Source organism: Pholcus phalangioides, unplaced genomic scaffold, assembly GCF_987345545.1.
Source record: "Pholcus phalangioides strain wild (caught in Gottingen) unplaced genomic scaffold, Ppha-v1.0 ptg000022l_1, whole genome shotgun sequence".
NCBI lineage: Eukaryota > Metazoa > Arthropoda > Arachnida > Araneae > Pholcidae > Pholcus > Pholcus phalangioides.
In genome coordinates, this window is record NW_028301615.1 from 6,352,811 (window position 1) to 6,374,108 (window position 21,298).

At 37.0% G+C, this 21,298-nt stretch overlaps 1 protein-coding gene across 5 annotated transcripts in view; it reads right to left on the reverse strand.

Moving 5' to 3' along the window:
* Positions 1 to 21,298, reverse strand: part of LOC149069405 (coiled-coil domain-containing protein 174) — a 149,366-nt gene that overhangs the window by 106,572 nt on the left and 21,496 nt on the right. For all 5 annotated transcript variants that reach the window (XM_089249641.1, XM_089249640.1, XM_089249644.1 and 2 more), the window contains one exon: positions 17,567 to 17,665. In XM_089249641.1, the coding sequence (XP_089105767.1) occupies positions 17,567 to 17,665 (99 nt within the window). The remainder of the gene's footprint in view (positions 1 to 17,566; positions 17,666 to 21,298) is intronic.

Sequence of the window (21,298 nt, forward strand, 5' to 3'; positions counted from 1 at the left end):
TCCACCATTGCCATAGTGGTGGTTGGCTGAAGTTTGTCTTCTGTGGTTCCCAATTTCAAGGGGCGAATGCGAGCTGATCTTCCCTTTAAAAAGTCTCACCACAGAGAGAAACAAACTTACAAACAGTACAAATGTAATTCAATCATAACACATCACTCACTTCCCTTCTGAAATATAGATGGCAGCACTGAAAAATCAAACAACACTACATATGCACTCACTGTTAGGTACACACGCAGTTACACTTCCGGCACAACTCACTAGGTAATAAATTGCCCATAGATGGTGATATACCTTAGTTGTGCTCAGATTGAAAGAAAGAACAGCTGCACTAGATGGCAATGTATCCAAGGATAATGTCACTCTCCGCTATCCATACTCGTATGGAGCGACACAGACACTCTGTAACCCTAAGGGACTGAAAGTTCTTCCAGTGGGTCAATATAAATTAAGGAGTTAATTAGATTATGCAACAGCCTTGTTACAGTACTAATTGGTTAATATTTCATAAAGTCATAATATATATTGTATATTATATATTGTTTTATATATATATATATATATATATATATGTATATGCTGATTACAGGAATAATATTTTATAATTTTATATTAAGTTTTTAAAATGAATTATTTTAATTGTGTTGTTTTATGATTTGTTATTGTTGTAGTATGAATTCTAGACTAGGTTTATTGGAAAATATAAATATATTGTGATAGGATTTTATATTATTTGTATGATTAATTGCATGGTATAGGTTCATTATTTTTGGGGCAGTATATCTATAACTCTTTTGAAATAACATTTTTATTTGTTTATGGCACTTGATATAAGTGGCAAGAGTGCATCTAGATTGAATAACTATTCTATTTTGGTTTTGAATAAGGTTCTATTTTGTTTTGTTTCTAACCATTTATTGTTTGAGATTATATTATTGTTATTAGTCTATAAATATAGTTTTGTCTTATAGTTAGTTTGTGATATTCTGCTACATAATTCTTTGCTGTAGTGTTTGTTATTTGGGATGTTATTTTATTATATATATATTATCTAGTTTTTGTATATTTGTTTGATAAGTACCTTTGTTTTATAAGCGTACTATTGTAGTCTAGTGGTCTATTGGGTTGCTGTATTTTAGAAGCATACCACATCCATATTTGTTATGGGTATATCTTCTCAGCCATTTGTTTGGGATCACAGGCAGATCATAACTTTTGTTCTATTAAGGTATCCATTGAAGTTGAACATTGAAAGTTGAACATTGAAAGTTGAAAACGTCATTTTGGAAGAAAATATGGATTTTCATTTTTTTATTTTTTATAAAAGCTCTATTTGTTGTGATTCCAAAATGAGCCTTGTTTTGTTTATATAATGCTTAGAATCAAAGATACGTTCACTTTAGTGTTGTGTTTTTACATACAAGTAATACACGAATAAAGACTTTAAACGTGTTTTACGAAGAATGCTATTTTTGGCATTTTACTTGACTTTGTGACATGATTTGTAAAAATTGATTCACTGCATCCTTACGAAATTTTAATTTGATATTTTGCTATATATTGTTGAGGTTATGAACCAAAATCTAAGGTCTATCACATATATTTTTTGAATTACAGTGTTTTATAGACAAAATGTAGGATGAAATTTTAAAAAATTAACACACGTACCTAAACATATTTTGGTGTAACTTATGAGCATATCATGCAATCCTTTAAATTGTGGTTCATAACCTGCAACATTACTAGCTAAATGCACTGTGAAAATCACAAAGCATTTCATTAATAAACTTTTTTGCAATCGTTTTTCGAATATCACATGAATTTTGCTTAAAATTTGACATAAAAACGACTTTTTCATAGAAAATATAATAGATAGACAAAAATTTGTCACTGTTTTCACCATTTCGAGACACTTTCTATCAAAAAATGTATCATCATCAATGTATATCATCAGTGTACAAAAGGAAATTAATATCTGGGATGTTTCAAAGATTTTTTTTTTCAATGTGGGCAAGAAATAGTGAAAATAATAATAGGGAAGCAGGTTCACCCTGTAAAATACAGGAGTCAACTGAAAATGTATCTGTCAATTAATTATTCACTCTTATTATTCCCTGAGTGTTAGAAAAGAAAAGGGCATGCAAATCTGGATAATTATGCTGTCTAGCTTTTCTCAGCGGCACATTCATAGAATACTTAAGATCTCAATACACATCAAATCAGGGAGATTTTAGGCCTTTATGATAAAAATCAGGTGCTCTGGTGCACATAGAGGCAAGAGCAGCACTTATTACACATTTTTTGAAATTTTCACAGAAAAATATATATCTATATCTTCGATCACAGACCAAAAAGTTATCTGATGAAAATTAGACAAGGAATGCTTCAAGGAAATGGGTAGCCCTTATATTAGACCAGCAGAATGTTATTGTGTAGTTAGGAGAGGGTATGGAAGGGGTAGATCTATAGCACTATTTCTTAACTGAAGGGTCGCTGCTCGGTACCAGGCTGCGACATCAATCGTACCGGGCTGAGAGAATATATTCATTACCCTTTCATTCCTCCAAGCATTTCCACACTAATAACTAATTGGTTTATTTCACCACTATGGAAAATATTATTCAAATTTTTCAGTTGGAAACTGATAAAAATCATACAATGGTAAAAATGAAAAACCTTCCTATAGTTCCAGGACAAAAGCTTCCAGCTGCGACCTTCGTAACCTTCAACCAGCACTGAAAATTACTCGTTTTGTTGCAAGGCCCAAGGAAGGGAAACGTGTCTCTGGTCACCGCCATATTTTAATTGTATTTTTTTTCTTTTCGCAATTTTGAGTACTGTCATCATGAAATCCACACAATACAGCAAGGGCAAAAAAATGTTTTTCTATATTCTCAGTCCCTCTTGCCTGAAAATATTCTACTGCTTCAGGACTCTCTGTTGAAAACCAGATGACCGTGCTGTTTGCGTGTTCACTATTTGCCATTATAGAAACAACAGAAAATGTCCTGAAGACAATAATGCCACGGGAAAACTCTGTATCTGTAGAATCCTCTTGGAGACTGGAAAAGCATCTATGCTACTCGCCAGTGACCAAGCTGCGTAACTTCAAAGGGGAATAATTAGGAGTAATTGGGCAATTTCCGGGCAATAGAACACCACCTTCGACCATTGGACCCACTATTTATGACCAGTCAAGGAAGCACTTGCATGTATATCAAAAATATTGTTTTAAATCGGTCATCAAGGTGCACATAACTAGGGATGTTGATAAAGAATACTGTTTACTTTGCAAAAACAGTGAATTACGTTAAGAAAGTTATCATTTAGATTTTTCTCCAGTGCCATATTTTTCATTTTTGTTCAAATAATAGGTTCACAAATCTAAATTTTTGTTAAAAAGTAGAGAAAAGTTTTCAAATTTTTTTGGAGTAGAAAAATCGTGTGCTCAAGATTTTGAAATTTATGAACTTACACATTTTAACATAAGTCTCTATCGTCAATATATCAAAATGAGTGTTTCGTCCAAAATTGAACAATTTTCAGCTGACTTTTATGGTGAGTTACAATATACACAAAATTTTTTTTATATCATTACCTTCTTTCTAGCCAAGATTAAATACAAAATGTTAACGTTTCTCATTTTCCTATTGTTAAGTATTATTATTATTATCTAGCTTTAGCAATAGTGTTAGTATGCCTCGACCTCGACTAGTGTTGTGTAGAGCTTGCGACGGGAGGTTTCCCTGGTCTAGGGGTATAGTAGCTGATAGTTTCAATTGTAAAGGGTGCTTGGATAGAAAAAGGCTGGAACACGAGGTCGAAGCTTTACGGGAAAAAGTTAGGGTGCTAGAGGGTCCGGTTATAACGGACCCTCTGGTCGTCGAGCCACCTATTGATGAAGAAGCAATCTCCACGAACAACAACATTTTAGAGGGCGAATGGGAGGTCGTGGATGAGGTAGAGGGGGATAGTGATAGGGGTTTAATCATCGGCGATTCTATGGTTAGGGAACTTGGGAACCGAGTGTGTAGGGATTTTCGGGGTTTCGAGCGCTGTTGTCTTCCTGGGGGGAAGATTGGCAACGTTCGAGACGTTTTTCATCGCCGAAAGTTGCCCTTGCGGGTGATTCTGTGGGTGGGAACAAATCAGGTAGGAGCGAATATTAGTGAGTCTCTGTCAGAATACCGGGATTTACTATTATCCGCTAGGGAGGGGGGGTTCAGATGTGGCAGTGATTCCAGTGCTGCCAAGGGGTAGTAGGGGGTATAGGAGTAGGATCCACCAATTCAATATAGGCCTGAAGGACATTTGCTCCTCACTTGGGGTCACGTTCTTGGAGCTTCCCGCATTTACCGATAGGTGGCTTCGTTCGGATGGGATCCATCTAAATAAGAGAGGGGTCTGGGAGGTTTACGATAGTCTTAGGTCAGGTTTTTTACTCCCAGACCACGTAGTCGGGAATGCGGGTTAGTTAATGATAATCACAACAGTACTGACGGGGAATTACCTACCTCTGACTTGGATGGCTTCTCGATTGACAACAAACCACCGGGCAAATTAAAATGTGTGTTAATAAATGCCAGGAGCTTGGGTAACAAGAAAGATTTTTTAGAAACTATGATAGTTGTGGAGGACTTGGATCTTATAGCCATTACAGAATCTTGGGCAAACGATGGGGATGAATCTTTCTTACACATCTCCGGATACGATACTTTTTTGAGAAATAGATCTGATAGGAAAGGGGGTGGAGTGTTGATATACGTGAAATCATGTTTGAAGGCTAGAGAGTGTAACGTGCAGAGAAGTGATATTGAAACCATATGGGTTGAACTTGAGAACAAAAGACGTCATAAGCTTATTGTTGGGGTTTGTTACAATCCACCGAATAGGGATCAAAATTATATCGCCAAAATGCATGATGAAATTTCCTACATGTGTAAGCGAAAGAGGGTTCTCATACTAGGGGACTTCAATTACCCGGGTATTGATTGGGAGAACCTTTCATCTGGAAATCAGTATGAAAGAGACTTTCTTAAGTTGGTGCTCGAAAATTTTTTGTATCAGCATGTATCAGAAGCCACTAGGGGTACTGCTATTTTGGATTTAGTTCTTACTAGTTCTGAGGATCTAGTTGAACATGTTTCGGTGGGGGAAGAGTTTTCTTCCAGTGATCATCGTATCGTCAGATTTCTCTGTAACTTTTCCTCGGGTAAGGTTGATAACAAAAGACTGGTTCCTTGTTTTCGGAGAACTAACTTTGATGTTTTGCGAAGAAGGTTAGTGGAAGTTTTCAAAGACCGGTTGGAATCAGTAGGGGTGGTAAGTCAATGGGAAGAATTTAGTACGAAGCTGTCCTCTGTTTTGCACGACGTCATACCCTTTGTTCGAAAAAAGCGTGTTTGTACATCACACCCTCTATGGTTCACGGATAGCGTGCGGAACCTTTATCTTGAAAAGAAAAGAGCATTCAGAGAGTATAAAAGTGGACGAGGTGACCTATCATTGTTTACTGATAAAAGAAGACTGTTGAAGAAAGCGATAAGGGATAGTAAAAAGCAAGTTGAATCTAGGTTAGCAGATAACATTGGCTCTGACCCAAAATCATTTTTTCGATACGTCAATAATGGATGTAAGGGGACAGTTGGCCCCCTCTCGATAGGAGGCTCAAAAGTAGAGAGCAATGTAGGCATGTGTAGTGCTTTCAATGACTTTTTCGCGTCGGTTTTTAATGGAGATAATGATATTCGATATACGGGTGTTGCATGGGGTAATAAAACGCTCAACGATATTCAAGTGGAAGACGTGGAGGTCCTAAATCTTCTAAGAAATGTATGTGCAAGCAAAGCACCAGGACCAGATGATATCTATCCCAGGGTTCACAGGGAAGGTGCTAATGAATTGTTGGGGCCAGTCGCACAGATATACAGGAGTAGTGTTGCTGAGGGTATCGTCCCGAGAGATTGGAAACTGGCTAACGTTGTTCCTATATTTAAGAAGGGTAGTAGAGAAGTGGTGTCTAATTATCGTCCAGTGAGTTTGACGAGCTCCCTCGCGAAAATTTTGGAAATTATCATCAAAAGGCAGTTTGTGAAGTGGATAGACGAGAATAATGTATTGTCGGATAATCAGCATGGGTTCAGGAAGGGGAAGTCATGTGTAACTAACCTCCTTTGCTTCTATGATTACGTGACTAAGGCTTTGGGTAAGAGCAAAAATGTCGACGTGGTTTACCTTGATTTCCAGAAGGCATTCGATCGGGTCCAACATGGCAAACTCTTGAAGCGTTTACACGAGATTGGAATAGGGGGCAACTTGCTGAATTGGATAGAATCGTGGTTAAGAGATAGGTCGCAACGAGTTATGGTGAACGGGGAATTCTCTGGTTGGACAGACGTCACAAGTGGAGTTCCTCAGGGAAGTGTCCTTGGCCCCATACTTTTTTCACTTTTTATCGACAAACTCGATCAGGGTATCGATGGAATTACTAGCAAATTCACAGATGATGTGAAGCTAATGGGGGTAATCGGGAATAAAAGCGATAGGGAGTTGCTCCAGACCAACTTAAACAAGATTGCAGCATGGGCAAATGAATGGGGCATGACGTTTAGCGTAGATAAGTGCATGGTCGCTCATTTTGGTTCGAACAACCCATGGTTATCTTACGAGTTGAATGGTGTCACTATCCCGGATGCAACTAGAGTCACCGATTTGGGAATTCTCATTGACGAGCGACTTAAGTTTTCTGAACATTGTTCAGCGGTTGTCAAAAAATCGAATAGAATGCTTGGTCTCATTTTCAAAAAGGTCTCTTCGCGTTCTCCTAAAGTCATTCTTCCGCTTTTTCGAGGCTTAGTTCGTCCTGGACTGGAGTATGCTGTAAGGTTTTGGAGACCATACCTACAGAGGGACATAGACTTGGTTGAAGGGGTGCAGAGAAGAGCTACGCGTGTCCTTATTGGCACACAGGGCTTGAGTTATGAAGAAAGACTTCATTTTTTGAATATGTTTACATTGGATGAACGCAGGTGTCGAGGAGATATGATCGAAGTGTTCAAAATTTTCAATGGGATGGATAGGATGGACCATGAACTTTTAGTACACCGCCAATCGACTGCTTTTACAAGGGGACACCAGTATCGATTGGTGAGGGACAATGCAAGGTTATGGTGTCGCAGGGAATTTTTCTCCAATAGGGTTGTTAATAAATGGAATAGCTTACCCCCGGAGGTAGTAAATTGTAACACAATTGACACGTTTAAAAAGAAATACGATAAACATGTTGGGGTAAATCGGGAAGCTATCCATTCTTAGAATAAGACAACCATAAGTATTCTTTATGGGCATTGTATAATATTTTATCATGTGTATATATTGTTTGTAATTTGTGTTAATTGCATTTTTAATTGGGTTGCTGTATTTTTGAAACATATGACAACCATATTTTTATGGGCATCTTTTTATCAGCCACCTCGTTGGGCATTTTGCCTGTTGTGGCGTTGTATTTGTATTTGTTATCATAAAATATATTTTACACAAGCACTTTCACAGGAACAGAAAAGAAGACCATTATTCTCTGATTCAGGAACCTGGATAATATTATATATCTCATCAATTCCGACACCACCTTCATCCGAGAGATGTGTCAAACTTGTTACAGAGGCCTCAACTAAAGTATGTGGACATGAAGCTAGAGATAGCTGCATCAGATCTACAGTTATCAAGATCTGCACAATAAAACTCACAAAAATTTAGCCATACTGGGTTTATACCAGTGTTGTAAAAAAACCCACCCCGGGCAGGTTTTTCTAAAAAACCCATGTTTTTTGGGCAAAATGGGGAAAACCATTTCCTTTTCCCCACAACCTAAAAATATCTAATTTAAACATGTATGTACATCCTTTATGCGTATATCTTACACATTATGTCTAAATATAAATTTTTGGTGCATGTTAAACTATGTATTTGATTAATAAAATTGACCATACAAAAAGGGAATAATTGTTCAATAATTGCCCAGGCGGGATTTTTTTGCAAAATGGGAGGAAAATTGAATTTGTGACGATTGGTGTGGTGTATATGGAGAGGCAAACACTGAAAATTCCCTTATTCTACATTATTACAGAACTGTACGTTAACATATGAAACTGACAACCCTTCGTCATGAAGGTTAAAATCAAACTCTTCGTCATGAAGGTTAAAATCAAACTCTTCGAGAATGTTTTCGTCTCTTGATACAACTTAAACCTCATGTGTCTTGTGAATAAAAGTATTACTGTATATCCTTGTCAACAGATTGACTGTTACAAATTTCTTTTTTCCACAACCTCAGAATACGTAACTTAAAAATATGTGTACATCTTATGTCCAAATATTCGTTTTTTGGTACATGTTAAACTACCGAATGGATCAATAAAAAATTGACCATATAATAAGGGAATTAACACACAAACACACCAACTTTTGCATAATTGTATCTGCCGAAAGCCTAACGCTGCTGCCATATGACACTTCCACAACCAATCAGATGGGTAGAAACTAGGAAATTCGGGAAAAAGTTGTCGAAAAAAAGGTTTTTTTATTAAGGTACTTGGGGGGGGGGGTGCATATAGACGCAAAAGACAAGTCTCCTCTCGGAACAGGGGGGAGGGGGCATGCAATGTTTTCCATACCAAAGGAACGTCAACCTCTACCTGGCCAGATGATAGAAGACGACGCTCCTGGGCCACCACCTCTTATGATGACTCTCTCGTGGCCACCTCTCTCCATCTGCATCCAACATCGATCATATACAAGACGAGTGTGGATGGGAGAGTCTGAAGGGGTCGACCTCAGCGAACGTAAATCAATCAGATCAAGGATGTTTTTAGCAAAGGCCAGCTTAGGTGTACCCTAATTAAGTTAATAACAATGTACCTACCTATATAGTTTAAGTTAAAAAAATTTGGTTCTCGAAAGGAATTTCAATCGTTGTACTGTTGATATTTGGCTCTGTTCACTAATGAGTTTGCTGACCTCTGACCTAGACAAACCACATTCCCAGATGTGGACACCCATAGCTGTCAGTATAACTACTCCATCTAAAAGCACTGTAGCCTGCGTGGGATGACCGTTAAAAAAAGGATAGGTCCAGGGCAATTTATTTCATAGGTTTGTTAGATCATCTCATATTTTATGATACAGACCAATGTTTCTCATACTACTCAGATCTTGGAAGGGGCCATCACCGTCCTCTGGAACTGTGTCTGTTTTGGAATCGGCTATAAACTGCAGATCCCAATACAATTAGCCTAGTTATGCAGAATATGATAATGATGAGACAAAAATGGTCACTGTAGCCTGTGAGGGATGCTAGCTTGTTACCGTAGCATTTTCATTATCAGAGTGTACGACATACCCAAAGAAAGGTTTTCTAAATTTTTGTTGACCTCTACTTGTCTGCCTAAATAAGATTTGCTGAAATCTTGCATCAAATACCTTTCAAACCAAATATGACCACGGTAATTTTAATTAATGCACAGCTGGAAACCATTTTCCATTGACATGCTGGAGAATGGTGCAAAAGGAAATGACATATCAAGAGAAAGAATAGTAGAAAATGAATAATAGAAAACTTGAAAGCAAAACAAGAGACTGAAAATCTGTTAAAGATGCTGGCTAATTCTATTTATGGCCCCCCAAGGAATAAAATTGTGAGGAGGACAAATGGCATCATCGAAAAGTCAGCTTCTATTGTGATGCAACTTCAAAGTTTCCTAAGGGAAAATTTTGTTTGTGGTGCAAGATGGCGCAGAATTAAAGAATTTCGGCATTTTTGTAGCAGTATGTAGCAAATGAGGGGAAAATTGTCAAAATTGTAGCAGAACGTAGCAGAAGTCAGAAATTGTAGCAGTTCGTAGCAAATTTTTCACTCCTAACATTTCCATCACTACCTCTGCAGTCGGAAATTTCTCCTCCACACGGACCATGCCTCATTGAGCTGGCTGTTGAACTTCAAGAACCCTGAGGGTCAAGTCGCTCGATGGATACATCGGCTGCAGGAATACGACATGGAAATCCAGCATCGTAAGGGAGCATCGCATGAAAATGCTGACGCCCTATCAAGAAGATAGTGTCCACAGAATTGTCATCATTGCGTCAAGGCAGAACAGGTCCCGTGAACCCTATAGCAAGACTGGCAACATCGCATTATAACAACAGGTATCCTGTTCCTGATCAAGAAGCAGTGACGCTGGCTGAAGTTCTGATGCAAAATTGGGTGTCTGGGCTCAGAGTCCCCATGCTGATCCATTCCGACCAGGGAAGGAACTTCACTTCGGTAATTTTCGGCGGCATGTGCAAGCTTCTAGGAATGGAGAAGACGCAAACAACTCCACTCCACCCGGAATCTGATAGGATGGTTGAGAGATTCAACAGAACCATCCTGAATCATCTCTCGCTCTTCGTGTCGTATAACCAACAAGATTGGGACTCAAAGTTACCGCTTTTCCTGCTAGCCTACCGAACTGCCGTCCATGAGAGCACCAGATTTTCACCAGCGCAGATGCTGATGGGACGAGATCTTCGGCTGCCTGCTGTTTGGGCGACTGCTAGATGCTTCTCTTCCAGCAGAAGAATGCGTCCAAGGACTCCAGGAATGCCTCAAGGACATGCATTGAATCGCCAGAGACAGGATCAGCATCGCCTCTGAAAAGATAAAGAACCGCTACGATGTGAGGCCACATCTCATGACTTCATAGAAGAGGACCTCGTCTGGCTCTGGAACCCAAAGCACCGGAAAGGACTGTGCCCGAAACTTCAGACGTCATGGGAAGGACCCTACAGAGTAGTGAACAGACTGAACGATGTCGTAGCTCGGATCCAAAAAACGCCGTCCTCGAAGTACAAGAAGGTCCATTTCAACAGACTGGCCTCTTAGCACAGGGAATGCAACCCGCCTAACTGAATTGTTGGGACGAACAATTCTAAGAGAGGGGCAATGTTACGAACTATAGGCGATAGATGGCACAATTTTTTATCGCAATCTTCCATTGGCAACGAGAATTGATACCGGTTTCGGTTCATCGGAAAATGATGCGATTGGTTGAGAACTAGCGGAGGGCTGGAAGAACATTCTAGAAGGTCTTGCCCCTCCAGACAGACCTTACGGTGGCGCCGCCGACTTGGAAACTAAAATACAATTTTATAGAACATTCTTTTTCTCTAAGTTTCCACCAGGGTTATAAATATAGAGGCAATCACAGGAGAGGGAGATTTTAGAGAGACTCTGGATGAAAAGTCAGTTGTGATTTAACTTCGCAAGAAAGTTGTTAGCTCTCTGATTAGGTTGTAAGTACGTGTAAATTGCCGTTCTGTAAATATATCTGTGTTTGTCCGTCAACCGCTTCTTGTTTTGAAAATCTCGAAGTCTTGTGAAAAATTATCCAGAAAAATATTGAATCAGCATTCTCCTCCAGTCTGTAGAGTCACAAACATCAACTCGTGCCATCTCCGCACTTGGCGACTGTTCGCCACAGTCTTTGGTAAGCCGCCGCAAGCTTATGAAAAAGTAATGCAAACATGTCAATATTTTCTGAATGAAAATTCAGTTTACATACATCGATTTATTTCTGCACAGAAGCTTCGATTTATTTATACAAGGATTTGTGCGTGTATGAAAAATTATTCTGTATTATAAAGAATAATTTCTGTGGATATGCTTATCACATATTACATATCAAGTATATTTGTTAAATTAAGGTCCATGGTTACATTTTCTGCTTGCGGTTTCTTGTAACATATTTTAATATGTGAATTTCTTACTCTCATACCACAATGCTTACATATAAAAGGGTATACAGCAATTTTTGGAATACATAAACTAACATCGAAATAAAATTTTAACCTGATAGCAACACATTTTCTTCGAAAACAATTTCCCCCCCAAAAAATCCAGCCCGGGGGAGAGGAGATGGATATCTAACCGGGGAGCAAATTTTACAACCCTGGTTTATACCAGTTTAAACCAAAAAAACAGGTTTTTTGGTTTAAATAGCATTAACATTAAAAACAATAAAGTTTCGGAAAAATCATTGAAACTTCTAATATAATTAAAGTAAAATGTTTATTAATGCAATTAACACAATTCCCATATCCATTAATCTAGAAATATTTCTTACATTTTAATAAAACCAACTTTTGCAATTTAATTATTTTTTTGCTGAACTCAACAAATTCCTGTGTGTTTGAAAATTGTTAATGTTGAAATATTTACTGTAATGTTTTCTTCACAGCTTACCTCCTCGGTAGTTTGTTTACAACGCTAATGTAGCAGCGAGAGAAAATAGATCATATATGTTTTCCCGCCAATATAGTGTGTGCCGTGTTAGTTGCTATACGTGGTGGTCGTATTGTGCTTTTCCATATGATCATGTTAATCTTCATCTTTATAATAAATTAGTTATTTCATTATTTTAATTGATGAGTAGTTCATGCTTTGGAACAACATCTCTAAATTCCCAACAGTTAATGTTACTGTTAACCATATAACATACAGGGGTGTTTTCTCCAGCTATTTTACAAAAATTGTGATAAGAGTTAAGAGAATATAATGTATTTAATGAAGCATGAATAATGCAGATTAATTAATTGATTTACGATATACCGGGTGATTATATAAAGTTCCAATTTAAAACACTGTAGAAGAGCCATTGTCAGAATAAATTTACATGAATATTCCTGAAGCAATGGAATTTTATATGGCAAAGCAGAAAATTAACGACATTCAGGGAAAAATTATAACTTAATTATTTGCACAATTTCATAATTCATGGAAACATCACAAAAAAAATGAAGTAACTGAACAAATAACTACAACTTACTCAAGAAATTTTAAATGTATTGTCCATCGTAATCTGGCAATGAATGAGGTGAAAGCACAAAAATGCTTGTTCAACAACAGATCAGACTATGTCATGGTTATGATGTGGATGTGCTTGCACATCACCAATGTTTTGCAATCTGACCTCTGTTCATAAGATTTTGAGGTACCCTTCAGCTAGAAGTTGCAAGGGTTAAGGTCAGGTGAACTTAAAGCCGGCAATGTGTCGTGCCATCCTGTTACTGTCAAAATGGGTCTTCAGCAGCTGCTTTGCTGGTATTGTAATGTGCATCTTAATAAAAGTTGTTCTATCCACACACTGATGCTGTTGAACTGTGGAAATGATGTGGTTGCACAAAAGAGATTATACTTCTGGCCAAGTACAGCATCATCTACTTGCACATTTTTCTTTTTCCACAGAAATTTCTATAGTACCCATGCAAATTTTCAAGTCATTCTGACAAGTAGCTCTTATTGTACAGTTTTGGAATCAAAACTTTATTTATAATCATCCTGTATATAGCTAATTATTTTTCATTAAGCTGTTACTATTGAACCTCGATCAACTGGGCTTAAAGGTGAAAGTATAAAAAAGACTATTGAATCTTAAGACTGGGTGATATACAGTGTGAGATATGTTACTTCATATAGGAAAGAAAATGAAAATGTCTGTGAGGTAATGTAACTACCAGTTACATCGACAGGTGAGATGTAGAAGATAATGCTCAACACTAGACTGGAAAGAGCAAAACTTATAAAAAATACAAGAACTGTCATCGATATGGCAAATCTGCAAAAACATCGATGTGGCAAATCTGCAAAAATATTGATGTGGTAAATCTTCAAGAACATTGATATGGCAAGGGCCGCCACTAGATGCTTTGTTACCCGGGGCAAGCGCGCATTTTGACACCCCCTTGTAATGTCGAAGGAGAGGTTTCAGAATGAAATTTGTGCCCTCTCTGGTCCAGCGCCCGGGGCACGAGACCCATCTGCTCCCCCGCAGTTGTGGCCCTGGATATGGCAAATCTTCAAGAACATTGATATAAATTCCAGTTAGAGCTGAAGAACCGATTTGATTTGTTATATAACACCACTGAAGATGAACAAGATAACACCACTGAAGATGAACAAGATAACATCACTGAAGATGAACAAGATGTCACCACGATGAACAGAACTTTAACCACTATTCTAAAAGAAGTAGCCAAAGTCACTAGAAAAAAGAAATCAAACCGATGAAGAAAATAAACAGAAGAAACAAAAAAAAACTGATGAAAGACTGGGGAGAATTTCAGATTAAGAATGACCCTACATCAAAAGTGGAATATGCAGAACTTTGTAAGAGGTGCGAAAGCAGATTACAGAAGATATCAGGAAGTTTAATTGCGATATTGTAAAGAAAGCACTGGAAAATAATTAAAAGCTTAAAATCAGCAAAACAAAAACTGTATATTGGGAGAAAGGAAATTTTTGCATTAAAAATAAAAGATCAAACCATCACAAAAGGTGGAAATGAAATTATTAGTATTGTTGAATTGTATAATTGGAGCTATATCAGCGGTTCTCCCAACCGTTTTCAGTCAGCGTACCCCCAGCTGGCTCGGTTCCTTTCTGCATACCCCCAATCCAGAATCCTCCAGACTCCCCCTTCTCCAATATGTTTCACCCATTACAGTTTTTGAAACACTTCAAAAAAAGTTAGCCTACATGTTGAATTAAATTAAATGGTCTTTTTTTTTCATTATTTAGCTTTTTTATTTTTCAAGTAAGCAAACAAATTAACACGAATTATAAAGTTTTGAAAAATGAAGCTCAAAAGAGGATAAATACTAACTCAAATCCACAGCTGCGTTCTATTTGCTCCTATATTTATTTTTTATGTAAGTATACGAAGAAAACACCAGTTCATCAATCTTGATGCCAACAAACTGCAAGAAAAACATTGTAGCTTTTCTAGAAAGTTCAACATATTTGTCACTGCGGCAAGCCCAAAAACTAACTAGGTTCACCATTCCGCCACTGAAGAGGATCTTCAGAGGGGTATCTGATGCTAGCTCTAGCAATTTCTCCTTTTCTGGAATCAACAATGAAGCCGGTTCAAAATACTCTTCTTTGAAAGGATTAGATGTCCACCAATCACCCATTTCCAGCTCAGAAAAATATTTTTCAAATGAAGATATTAACCCTTCTAAGTGACCGACTGTCAAATTTAGCTCAGCTTGTGAAAAAGAAATCATGAAGTGTTTCAAACACTTACGGAATAAAAAGGCTACCTCGTGCCGAAGTTTGAGCCCGTCGAGCACGTCAGAGTTGAACAACGTAAGGACTTAACCTCTTCAGTGTGCAAAAGCAAAGTGTTGTGAAGGCTGTCCACATCTTCACACAATAATGTAAATAATTTGTAGTCAATAGGATTCACTTTAAAAAAGTTGACAACCTTGACGGCTTCATCAAGAACGTTTCGCAAATTTGGAGGCAATGGTTTTGATGCAATCATCTGTCTGTGAATATAGCAGTAAGTCCATTTCATTTTAGGAGCAACTTCTGCCACGCATGCACAACGGCCTGAGTAGCAACCTTCCATGGATTTTTCTGTCTGTTGTGAGCCCAATGCATTTTGACCATTGAATTCTTCTTTCAACGAAATAATGATCAATTGCTTTAAATAAGTCTTAAACAGTTGTACGACCCCTTCAATGACTGACAAATAAAAAGATTTACTTTGAATTCTCTTTCAAGTACTTAGCTATTACAAGTAGAACAGAATATTGCGCAACGTCGGTACTTTCATCGACTTGGATCGAAAAAAATTCCATTTGTCTGACATTCACATCGTCTGGCATGTGCTGTATTCTTCGAGACACTGTATTATTTGACAGAGGTATTAAACTCATTATAAGAGCACTTTCCTCTGCTAACATGCATCTGACAGCATATTTTCACACCAATAGTGTGATTTTTTTCCTCATCTCGAAATACGATTGCTAATGTAGTAGGAGGTTTCAGTAGCATTGGTACAATACCCTTTTGGAAGATTCAAAATATGTTTCTTTTCTTTTACTTAGAGTTAGATCATAAAAAATAGTCTACGGTCGACTACACAGGCCCCGGCCTCTTGTCGACTAACAATACGCTATATATTGTAATTTGACTTATCTTAAACTGAAATAAAGAAAAAAAATCCAGGCGCTAATTATCAAGATTACCCCTCCCCCCGAGGGGGTCACAACTAACTCCATGGGAACAAATGTATCAAGGTAATGGAGATGAAGGAAAAACTTTCAGATAATTGTATCTTAAGGGTGGTGAAATATTATTCACCTCAGGCGGTAGAATTTCTAGGACCGGCCCTGTTTTGTATTTCCCGTGGTGCATATTCTAGGACATAGTCTCCCAAACTTTTTGTTCCATCGCCCCCGTCATCAGCGATTCGTTTCCTCTCATCGCCCCCCAACTTAAGTGAACCCGTAGGAGCCTATATTAAGTCTAGCTTCTATTGCCCCCTTGGACCATTTCATCGCTCACTAGGGGGCGATATTGCCCACTTTGGGAAACACTGTTCTAGGAGGATTAGGGTGCACTCAGAATCACATAGCAATGCATGGTTAGAAATGTTTTCCTGGTGTTGTATGTGCATGGGATTTCCAGGAATTTGGTGTATTGCTCTTCCTGATCTCCAGATTTATATGAGCACTGAGGAACTTGTTGCCCGCATTGCAGGGAAGTCCTGGGATATGCCCAGAGCTTTCCAAAATGCCATTCAGAATTCTGTGTGCCAGTGATGTGAGACCCGCATTATAGCTTGTGGGGAAAACTTTGAACATCTTTGACCTATGTTATTGGTAAATGCACATTTATTATTAAAACACATTCACTTACATGGTGTTCTTTCAATCATGGTGTTTTCTGTGTATGCTGCTATGTGAGAAAAGCTTTTCTGATCCCGCAATTGCAATGTCCTTCCAAGTCATCTGAGTGTACGATACCCTCTATTAAAAGTTTTTAATCCCGATACTGAAACACCTCGCATAAATTTGACATCTTGTAGGAAAAATTGTGTTCAGGCATACTGTACTGACTGCTAACTTCTATAGGCTACTGTCAAGTAACACAAATATTTTCTTTTTAGACAGATGTATTGGAAGAAAATTTCAATCCAAATTATTTAACTAAGAGTAAATAAATTACAAAAATCATATTGTGAAAATTAACTACTGGTATTTTAGAATGAAATTCTGTTTTGGTACTCTCCCTGAATATCCCACCATGAGTTGCCACTGGCACTAACTATTGACAATAACTTGGTAATGGGAATTGTCAAGCTTGGTCATCAGGGTTGTTTGGTTTAAACCACATTGGTTTAAAAGAATTTTCAAACACGAAGTAATCCATTGAGTTAAGCAAAAAATAATTAAACTGCAAAAGTTGGTTTTTGTTAAAAGAAATATTTATTGATTAATTAATATGGGAATAATGTTAATTACATGAATAAACATTTTATTTTAATTAATTATTAGAAGTTTGAACGATTTTTCAGAAATATTATTGTTTTTAATGTTAATACTATTTAAAACAAGAAAACCAGTTTAAACCAAAACAACCCCGGTTTTTTAGTTTTTCAAAAAACCGGTTTTTTTTCACCAACCCTTGTCATAATCAATAAAGATATCACAATCAACCAAAGCGTCCAAAGACATTGCTTACTTTGACAAAACTTCCTTTTGTATCAGCACACTCACTTAGAATCTCATTTTTTTTTAATTCTGTCCTCTTTTTTCCAAGTTCAGCTTTCAAGTCCAACAGCTGTAAGTGATCATATATATGCATATAGTATATATAAATAGATACTATTTCATATTACACATATTCAACATACACAACTTCATATAAACATCACTAATGAACAAAGTTTGGAGAATAAAAATTAAGATGAAATGTACACTTAACACTACACTTACAACGAGGTCATTGTGACCACATTCTGAACTCTGATCACACAGCGCATCTTTATTTTTCAAAATTTGGAAATTTCGCTTTGTTGCTATAGCTAATTTGATGGAAGGAATCTTTTATCAAAAAAAAAAATTCTAAGCCATTTCATTGATCTGTTGGAAAAACTTTTATCTAGAACTACTGAGCTGTCATTTCAACCGAAGTTTGGAATTTCGAACTTTACTCTCAACATTTGTGAAGTAGTTACAAAGTTGTTCCAGTTTTTTGTACACAATACATAGGTTTTTTTTCAAAACTTTAATAATTTTACCAAAAGTATATAGGCTAGGTAATAGAAGCGTGTTCAATCTCATTTTTTTTCTTTAGTTCAGAAAACATAAATTTTTCAATGGTTTGGAGCAACCATATGGGATATTTTGTATGCATTCTCACTCAATGTTTGAAGCTAAAGACACTAGTGTCAAAATCAGAGTATGAATCGGGAAAGGCAAGGACGTAGCGAGGGGGGGTGGGGACTTGGGGGTTTGGTCCCCCCCCCCCCCGAAATGTGAGAAAATGACCGAAAAAAGGGGGAAAAAAAGGCCAAATCCATTGTTCTGTCACTTTGGTCCCCCTCCCCCCCGAAATGAAAGTGGTTCCCCCCCCCCCGAATGAAGTTTCTGGCTACGCCCCTGGGGAAAGGGGTTAAACTCAATGGTAAAATGTATTTGTAGTTTATATATACTTCAGGAAATCTCTTTCAATATGTCATCCACAGGCCTGGAAATATTTATGCTACTGTTATAGCTTGGGAATATATACACATTTATTTATACATCAAAGAAAAGCATGTTTACACGTCATCGTGAGAAAGTATTTTGTATGTATTTTCAGTACATGCGCAAGGACGTTCAGTTGGAGAGACCACGTTGGGGATGCTTTTCTGTGCCCAATAAAATTGTATAGCAAGTAATAAAGGGGTTGCTGGTGGTGCAACATTTCTTCCACACTAAGTGCTGTGTTTTGATGTAGGACAGTGCAAACATTTTTCTGAGTCTCAATCTCGGTGTGAAAGCGAGTGGGAAATCATGGTGAATTGTCAGGAAATTGAATGCCAACAAACTCTTGAAACTGTTAATAATATATCCACAGATGTCTCTGATGTAGTTAATACACAAGAGCAAAATGCAGAAAACTACAAAACTGGATTCATTATACAAAATCAAAGAGACTCTTCTTCGGACAAAATTTCCAATGAAACTAGCTGTGATGACCATGGTAAGAAGTTAGGACATTTTATTGCATTGAATTGACCACAAATCTCTTTGGTTGAGAGAACTTGCCCTCCTTTTTGATTATGCCCTCTACTTAACACATTTTCAGATCATTATTTTTTAAATTGTTCCTTGCTATTGTGTTTTGCCGTTTCAAGGGTATTAGTTTCAGCTGTAGGGGTTAACAGGGGTCTGTCCAGACTTTTTTCACAGGGTCCTGTTTTTGTGAAAATGTACCATATTTTTGTGAAAATGTACCTTATTTTTGTGAAAACGTTCAAAATAGCAGTGAAAGTAATTATAATTAAACAGCAACCTCATTTTCCTATTTATTACTTTATACAAAAAAAAACAATCTGTGTGTCGTAGTCTTTGCATTACTTTATTTTACGTTAATTTGAAATCTAATTGAGTTTCAAGTTAAAAAGTGAGAATTGCTAAATCTTCAGAAAAATATAAAAACGTACAGACAATCATATCCTTATACGTCTATTTCCAGTCGATTTGAAAATATCAATGATTGAAAGGCATTCAATATCTGTAAGCTTGTCGGGTCCATTGAGTATGATCCAAAGATGTCTGTCGAGAGTGGTTAGTGACAATTTTGATCTTAAATCGGTGCACACAAGGTTCATTTGAGAAAAAAGTCTCTCGACAGATGCTGTTGATGAAGGTATGATAGTGCATAATGATAATAACCTCATTAAATTAGGATAAGCAGTCCAGATGCTTGCATCACATTCTCCAGAATCGTCAAAACATCATTTCGAGAAATTTTTTTTCCAGAGTTTTTTTGGCCTCACATTTCTTGTCTTCTCTGAGAAACGCACTTGCTTCATTATTCTTTTGTGTCTCAAAATACAATTTTGCAAGAGATATCTCTTTATTGAACCCATTCTTTTCCATCATACCTTCAGCATTAAGTATGGGTTCCGATATTTTCACAGTTCCCTGAAATTCATTTTGCTGCTCTCCACCATAAAATGACAATAATATATCCAGGCATTTTTCAGGAGTCTCCAGTCTTTAAATCTGAATTCATTGTGTGAAATATATCAAAGGCATTTAATATTTTGTTTTTCACACCAAATGCAGCCAACATTTCTTCCTGAAAATCACAAATAAAATTGTGAACAAAGTTTTCCTTAAATTCCTGGATTATGCTGTCTGCACTCATTCCATACTTTTTCTTGCTTCGTTTTTTCCTACTAAGTTCAGTGCATTCTTGGGAGAAGCACAACAGATCTTTACACTGCTTGAAGTGTTCCCCTGTATGTAAATCATTTGCAAGCACTTCAATTTCTTGACAAACAAGTAGAACCTTTGCATTAATAGAGCTAAACATGATTGTAGAGCCCTGAAGCCACAAGCTAAATCTGTTTATAATTGATTGGAGGAAGTCAGCCAAGAACAGAATACATAGGAGAACATCTGTATTCAGAAGTTGTTCTCTAATCCCCTTCAATTCAGGCTCCTGAGTCTTTGAGAAAAGATTCAATCAACTGTTGGAACCTATCAATCACTCGTTGGCATGCAAGTCCATAACCACCGCGTAACTGAAACACTCAACATTTTCAAAACATCTACACCATACACATTTTGCTGAATATCTAAAAACAATTGCTGTTTCTTTGGGCTGTAGTGAAAAAGCTTCCATAAGCTTATGAGAACGGCATCCACAGCCTGTAGAATGGGATATTTTTTTATCAAATGTACAAAAACTAAAGCTAGTCGATGATTTCTGCAATTGACATAAATAGAATGAGATGCCAAGTGTCGTATACGTCTTTGTACACCTGATATTTCTCCACTCATCACATTAGTTCCATCCAAAGCTAAAAACAACATTTATTTATATAAAATATAATATATAAAAACAGCTTTAATTAATTCCCCAGATTACCTAATTATTTTCTTTACTAGTTATTAATTTTTTTAATTTATTATTTTTCTCAAATATCCTTTCACTAAAATGTATGCACTACAAGAAGTTCAATCTTGAGCTTCCTTTCGGTGGAAGATAAAAAAAATATATATATATATATATATATGTTACCGGCAAAGTATGAAATCCAGGCATTGTATAGAATACCTGGTAGTTTAAGGCAAAGTATGAAATACCGGTTTTATTCTATACTTTGCCTAGTCATTCTATAGAATGCCTAAACACAATCCAGGCAAAGTATGAAATATCTTCTTCCAACAAATCTCTTTAGGGACGGTATAAAAT